At 35.8% G+C, this 7,908-nt stretch overlaps 1 protein-coding gene across 1 annotated transcript; it reads left to right on the forward strand.

The window, feature by feature from the left end:
- The first annotated feature begins 451 nt into the window (after window positions 1-451).
- On the forward strand, window positions 452-4,885 carry LOC136830446 (troponin T, slow skeletal muscle-like). The gene is made up of 4 exons (XM_067089982.1): window positions 452-561; window positions 649-689; window positions 1,621-1,709; window positions 4,697-4,885. Exons 1-4 carry the CDS (start codon window positions 452-454, stop codon window positions 4,883-4,885), a joined length of 429 nt encoding a protein of 142 aa, XP_066946083.1.
- The last annotated feature ends 3,023 nt before the right edge of the window (window positions 4,886-7,908 follow it).

Raw genomic sequence — 7,908 nt, forward strand, 5'->3', positions numbered from 1 at the left:
TGCACATACAAGTCTCTTTCACGAGTTCAGTCCAACGCTGCTAATGTGAAATTATTCAAGATTTGTAAGAGGTAAGGATTTAAAATCTCTCTCTCTCTCTCTCTCTCTCTCTCTCTCTCTCTCTCTCTCTCTCTCTCTCTCTCTCTCTCTCTCTCTCTCTCTCTCCACAGTTTATTCCGTTTTTTTGTCTGTCTTTCGTTATAATAGACGCTTATTCAATATTGATGGAACCCTTCCCTCTTTCTCTAATGAAAATAGGAAGGAGTTCGTCATTTAGGATCGGTCTGACTCAGCAAATTTCTTGGATTTCACTTTGGGTATTCAGTGACATGTTCCATGATTCAAATTTACCTGAAATTTAAGGAAGGAATCATTGCAAATTTTATTTCAGATATCGTTTCGTGGAAGAGAAGCTGCGGGGAAAATGAGGGGACAGAAGGAATGGGAATGAATGGAGGAGGGGGAGGAGGAGGTGGAGGAGAAGGAGAATGGAGAGGAGGAGGAGGAGGAGCAGGAGGAGGAGGAGCAGGAGTGGGAGGAGGAGGAGGAGGAGGAGCAGGAGTGGGAGGAGGAGGATTCTATTATGTCTTGAAGATGATGTCCATTCTCTGACAGCCCCTTTAACGGTCCTAAATTTGTTTGTTATAGGAGAGTTATTCCAGGCTCGCTGCCATTGTTTCCCAGTACCAGTGAGTTAATCGCATTTAGCCAATCTTCGACTGGAAAATGGAATTGAAAGAAAGGTAATCTTATTGCTTCTTTTACTGCAATATCCGCTTTATTGTTTCTAATTCCTACATGAGATGGAATCCAACATATCGTAATTTTCACGTGAATTGTTTCATTCAGTGTAGCATTAGCTTAATATGGGATATGAAAGGGTATTTTAAATTATATGATTTTATGGTTTCAACTACGGTACGTTTTTTGAGTCACTTTATATATCATGACATCATTTAACTTCTTTATGGATATTGTTTTTATTGCATTTTATTCGTAAATAGTTTTGCTGTATATGTAGATGCTTGCAATGGCAAAGGGTTTTACATTTAAAAATTCCGAGATATTACTGAATAGCCAACCCTTTCATGTGTTTCAAGTCCATCTGTGTATATTTCATATTTTCCACTATGTCTCCATTTAAAAAAGATTGATCTTTATAGCTTCTTTTTTTTTTAGAAAGATATATAGAGAAAACGTGGATGTGAAACTTTAGAAAAACAAGTAAAAAATGCGCCGAAGTTTCTTAGAAGTTTGGCCACGGGAAACAGACCTAGCTTTCGGTTTTCTCGCTATAATGCTGTATAAGCCGCGGCCTATGAAACTTTAACCGTGACCAGGTGGTGGCATATCCTATATCACCAGAAGCACGATTATGGCTAACTTTAACTTACATAAATAAAAATTACTGTGGCTAGAGGGCTGCAATTCAGTATGTTTGATGATTGGAGGATGGATGATCAAGATACCAATTTGCAGCCCTCTAGCCTCAGTGGTTCTGTAAGTTCTGAGGGCAGACATATAAGTGCGGATAGAAAAAGTGCGGACGGACAGACAAAGCCGGCTCAATAGTATAATGCGGTTGCTCATGATTAATATATTCGTCATTTGATTGACCAGAAGCAGAGTCACGTGGCAGTTCCGGTCGTCTCCCTCGCAAATCCTCCCAGAGCAGTTCAGAACAATATCCTGATCTCCCCGTCCATTTGGTGTGATCGCATATCGCTGCGGAATTCCCTTTATTGGCCGTTGTGGACTGTTCTTTTATCCTCAACACGTCCGGTTTCGGATAAACGCTGCCTTCCAATAACCATTCCGCATAGCAGAACTTTCTGGACGATTTCGTTAGCGGTTATTGGAATCTCTGTGCGAAGGAAATAAGAAAAAAGAATAATCGAATGCTAGAAATAACTTTGTTTCTAATATTAAACAAGGAAGAAATGCGCCGAAGTTTCTTCAGCTCAATCGAGTTTTCTGTACAGCGTATAAGTCACCGAAAGTAGATTTAACTTTCGATGGTCTCGGTATGATGCTGCATGAGCATCGGCCCATGAATTTTTAACCACGACCCGGTGGTGGCCTGTCCTATATCGTTGCCAGATGCACGATTATGGCTAATTTTAACATTAAATAAAATAAAAAAAACTACTGAGATTAGAGAGCTGCAATTTGGTATGTTTGATGATTGGAAGGTGGATGATCAATATACCAATTTGCAGACCTCTACCCTTGGTAGTTTTTAAGGTCTGAAGGCAGACAGAAAAAGTGGGGGCAGAAAAAGTGCGGACGGACAGACAAAGCCGGCACAATAGTTTTCTACAACAGAAAACTGAAAATCTTTGTTATGAAAGTAACCAGGAGAGTAATAAATCTCGCGAAATTATTTTTCGTACCTGTTCTTTTTATCCAGCTTATTATGAAAAACACATTGCAAAGGAATTATCTATTCAGGGTATCACTTGGTCCTCATCCTTATTTTCTATAAGAAACTAAAATCTAAAAAGACCATCAAAACTTGGTCTGAGAAAACAAGCTTCCCCTGAATTCTAAATTGCAGGCTTTAGTCCAGCCAAACTTTTAATTCTAAGAGCATTTCACGTATACAACATTATATTTGCTGGTAGTATTATTTTTGAAATGGCTCATTATGACAAAATAAAAGGAAGAAAATAGAGAAAAGGTTGTTATAAGATTCGTCGCAGACACTTGGTAAATCATGCTCCAGAAATCCTGTAGTACTGAAAGGCTTTCATCTGACCTCACAGTCAAAGGGATGGCAGAGCAAAATATAAATTCCTTGAAAAGAAACTTTTCACTTTGGTAATTGAGCGTCTTGCCGACGTCACAATACAAAAAAATACTTGATATAGAATTAATCTGCCATCAAATATGAATCTGTTATCGCGAATTTAGCCAGAAATAACTTACAAAAGTCCTTTCACCTAGTAGGAGGCTTCAGTGAGAATGCACACAAAGATTTTTGGTTACATCGCCACTAACTGCTAAATGAAATGGAAGTTAAAAATATAAATAGATAAAAAGGTCATCATACCGAAATAGACCAAATGTTGACAGTTCTAGAATCTGTAACTTGTTCCCAAAAAGCCTTAATGACATTATATGACTGTATCATTTCATACTGAATCCTCAGATTTATTGATTCTGATTACAGAGACATTTAGCGGTGGTTCTCTCTCTCTCTCTCTATCTCTTTCTTCAAAAGAGAGTAATTTTTTAATGTAATATATTTGTGGTCACTAGAATTAAGTATAGATTTTTGAGATATGAGTTTGGTAAAATTTTTAATCGTAACGGCGCCAGAAAAAAAAGTGTGTTTTGTGAGTCAAAGGAGCTGCAAGAGATTTTACAAAGGTTTTCACAAGCTTTTGTAAGGTAAAATGAATTTTACTTATTATTACCACGGTATAATAAGGTATATTAGGGAAATTTTTGCCTTAGTGAAATTATTATTGATAAACCTTTTGTGTATTTTTGTGTGTTCTTGTGTTTGCAACCTCTTGATTTTTTTACTTTATATATTGGTGATTTAACATTTATTCACTTAGCATTTTAAATATTTCTTAATATCTAACACTGCATACTTGATTTAATTTTCATTTACAAAATTGTTTTTTTTTCAAATCTTGAGTAATTCTAGATAGTTTAAATTTTGCCTTTTGATTTAATTTCTTGATAAATTAAAGTTTAGTGATTTAATTTTGTTTAATAATTTAACTCAAGAATTAATTAAATTTTGTGTTGTTTTCAAGTAATAGTAAATTTTTCAGATTGTGAATTCTAATTATAAAGTTTGAATTTAACAATAAATTTTTGTATTTAAAATGTTTAAAAAACAGTGTTTCATTTATTGAACATCAGTGGAAAGGATTAATTGTGTGCATAAGGCAAAGTGATAAACATATTTTGTTCCTTTAGTTTTGCTGAAACAGTTAAAGTTGTTTGATGGAGTGATGCCCTTTTACTCTAGTATATTTCTTGTTCAACTGTTGATACCTCACACTAGTCTAGATAAACTTAGTTTGATTTTTTCATGTAATTAATGAGCTTTTTAAGGGATCACTGTTACCTTTAGAGTACTCAGTCATAATTCTTATTGTTATGAGAGTTCAGGTATCTGGCTGAAGTGAGGTACATTTTTGAAATCTGTGATTAGCTGTGTAATAACCAGGTACTTGGAACGCATCATGACAATAGAATTTGGTGCCCAGAGACCCAGGAACAAAACAAAATACCACTCTGGTTTATGGTTTATACCCTACGGTGTTAGGGATATATTGTGATAGGAGAGTGACCACATAGTTATTTTTGCATTGTAATGTGAATTATTTAGTTGAGTAACTTAGAGAAAATGGCTGTTTGATGTTCAGGTCTTTTTAGCAGCTCCACCCATCCAAGAGTTATCTGAATCCAACCTGACTAAGGCACATTGTACTGCTTTAGCAGTGGCATGTGGGGGTAATGTGTCTACTGGTATGATTAAGGCACAGATCAGATGTAATCTGAGCATTGATGGACTCTGGTAAAATAGATGAAGAGTTAGAAGAGGCACAAGAATTTTTGAATGCAGCTGAGGTAGAATTTATAGATAAGCAAGAGCAAAAGCAAGAGAAAAGTTATGCAGAGGTAGAGTTTAGATGCATAGAAGCAGAAAGAATTTGATTAAGCTGAAATACAGGCTGAAAGTGAAAGAAAAGACAGAGAGAAAAGAGAAAGAAAAGAAAGAGAAGAAGAAAAAGCAGCAAAAGAAGAAAGAGAAAGAGCAAGAGAAGAAAGAGAAAGAGAAAAAGAGAAACGAGAAAGAACAAGGAAGCAAGATTATGAAAGAGAGATGAAACTAATAGAAGCTCGCTCAAGCTACCTGTAACACTGTCTAACACTACCCAAGGTAGTACAGACCCTGTATTTGATGTAGTAAGAGTGCAGAAGTCAATTCCAAAGTTTACAAAAGAAGTTCCAGATGAGTTTTTTTATCACTTTGAAAAAGTAGCTTCAGGTATGGGATGGCCAGAAGGTAAATGGTCAGTCTTGTTACAGAGTCTTCTCATTGGTAAAGGAAGAAGTGCCTATTTAACCTTATCAGCTGATCAGTGTGAAGAGTACAAGGTACTCAAACACAGTGTGCTACAAGTTTACCAGATGACCCCAGAATATTACAATGAATGATTCAGATCTTTGAGACTGGATGACAAGATAACTTTCTTGGATTATGCCTACAAAGTAAGATGTTTCAAACGATGGTTGGAGGCTGCTAAAGTTATATCTAGGGACGAACTTGAGGAGTTAGTAGTCCTAGAGCAATATCTTAAAGGAATTCCTGAACACATAAGAACCTATTTAAGAAAGAGAGAGGTTAAGAAATTTGACAAAGCTGCTACATTGAATGAAGACTACAATATCACTTGTAGCAAAAGGAATTATAATGTCAAGTACCAGAACCAACAATGCACAGGTTTTAGGTCTCATCCAAATTTCAGGAACATTAACACTGGGAATCCTTCTAGTGGCTATGCCAATACAAAGCCAAGTAATGCCCTTCAGCAATCAAATGTTAAATCTTCATCATCCAGTTTCTCAAGACAGATACAGAAGACCTTCATATTTCTATAAAGGTACTCTGACAACTCAAGGGAGGAGTGTGCAGGTACCAGTCAAGGTATTACGTGATATGGGGAGTAACCATAGTGTGGTAGCTCATGGTGCTCACCCACCGTTGGAGAAGAATCTCACCGGAGATTCAGTTATTTTGAAGGGTATGGGAGGAGAAGAAGTAATTCTATATGCCGCTTGCACCTGTCGTGTTACTTGGTGATAGGGAATGTTGATTTTGCTGTAAAGGATTTACTAGCTGTTGAAGGTGTGCATGTTTTACTGGGTAATGAAGTTAGTGGTGTGCCATTTGTTCCTTGTCCTGTAGTGACAGACAAACCATTGAGGATTAGTCCTACGGTAGATTTAGAGAAGAAAAATACGCACCTGTTTCCAAGTTGTGTAACTTCATATGCCTGGTAGTTCCAAGTTGTGTAACTACCAGGCATATGAAGAGAACTACTTCTGCAAGTGAAGAAACTAAGGATTTACCTGTACCAGAAGGATCAAGTGAAGAATCTTTGAGCTTAGAAGAACTGTTCCAGTAAAGTGAAGTTACCCCTAGTGTTAGTAATGAAGAGATTTTCTAAGAAGAAAAGGTTCCTGTTGCTCTTGAAGAGACTCAGAGTAGTCATACTGTTCCTGAAGATAGTAGTGAAACTACAGTAGCAGAGTTAGCAGATATTGAGATTACAGCCCTTGAAGTTGGTCAAGTGACTAGAGAGAAGCTAATGGAACTGCAGAAGAAGGATGCAACGTTAGCTGATTTGTTCTTCAGAGTTGTTGATCAAGAAGAGATGCAACAAACTCCAACCTGTTATCATCTAAAGGAGGGATTGCTAATGAGGAAGCATCGACCTGCAGATATACCAGGAAATACTAAGTGGGGCAAATATCATCAAATTTTGATTCCATATCCATTGAGGAAGCAAGTGGTACCAGTAGCACACGAGTCTGGACATATGGGAATCAGGAAGACTGTTGAGAAGATTATGAAGTATTTTTTCTGACCTGGACTTCACAAAGATGTTACCAGGTTTTGCAGAGAGTGTCATACATGCCAGATAGCTGGAAAACCGAATGAAGCCATTCAGAAATCCCTCCTACAACCGATAGAAGTTAGAGGAGAACCCTAAGCAAGATGATAAAGATGTAGTTGGGCAGCATCCAAAAACAAAGAAAGGAAATGAATATCTGTTAACATAGAATTGTGTAAAAGTTACACCAGATTTTTCAGTACTTTAGTGTTTTTTTGTAAGGATCTTTCATGGAAATGCAACTATTACACTACTTCGACAATAAGTTGAATATAATTCACCAGAGATTATTTGAATGTTTCAGAAACCAGTTGATAATGTTATTTTCATTGTATTATCGCATTTCAAAGTTCTAGTTTTATTCAAAATTTTCTCTGGGTGTGACCACATCTTGTGAGAATAAAAAAATGTTGCCAAATTCTCTTATTTTACCATAACTGCATAGTTTTAGATCACATTAGATTTGAAATGATTCAATTACCGCTTTTTTCCTTTTTTCCTCGTGCTTACACTTCATCAGTAGGAACAGAACAGGAATATCCTAATGATATCAGTGATATAATTCGATAATGAACCTTTTAGTCACGGCAATTAACTATGGGAAAAAGCTAATTCATCTGCTCCAGGATGTTTTATGATTTTTTATTTTTCGTGTAAGTAAAAACTATCATGATGGTTTTCAAATTCATCAAAAAGGTATTAAAAGTCATCTTTTGTCCACATAATTCCTCAAAATAATAAAGAGAACTCTGCAAAATGAGTACCCATAATTAAAAAAACGAGAAGCAAAAAAAAGAAAGTAATAGAAAGAACCGATTAATATAAAAGAAACAGATTAATATAAACTTACATTAAGACCTGCAAACAAAAAAATAGAGATGAAAGATTTTTGCCTTGATGGATCCACAAGCGCACTTGTCCAGTCAGTGAGGTTTTTTGTTAAAAGAGGAAACAATTGCTTCTTTAACTTGTGTCAAAAATTGATTTTCTGAAACATTTAACCAAGAATTTTATTTCAATAAAAGCAACAGTTGAGAGAACAGCACCACTGGTCCAGATCAGTGGGGTTTTATAGCTGTAAAAAGGAAGTCACTTCTTAAATTTATTATCATTAAATTATTTTAACCAGACAAGTAAAATATGGAATTTTATAGTAGTCAGAAAAGAAACATTTTCTTAGTGATTTCTCTTCCGTAAAAAATTTTCTATTTTGACTATTCAACAAATAGAAAAAATATTTTCTTTTATTCCAACAAAAGATAGC

This window comes from Macrobrachium rosenbergii, chromosome 46 (genome assembly GCF_040412425.1).
Source record: "Macrobrachium rosenbergii isolate ZJJX-2024 chromosome 46, ASM4041242v1, whole genome shotgun sequence".
NCBI lineage: Eukaryota > Metazoa > Arthropoda > Malacostraca > Decapoda > Palaemonidae > Macrobrachium > Macrobrachium rosenbergii.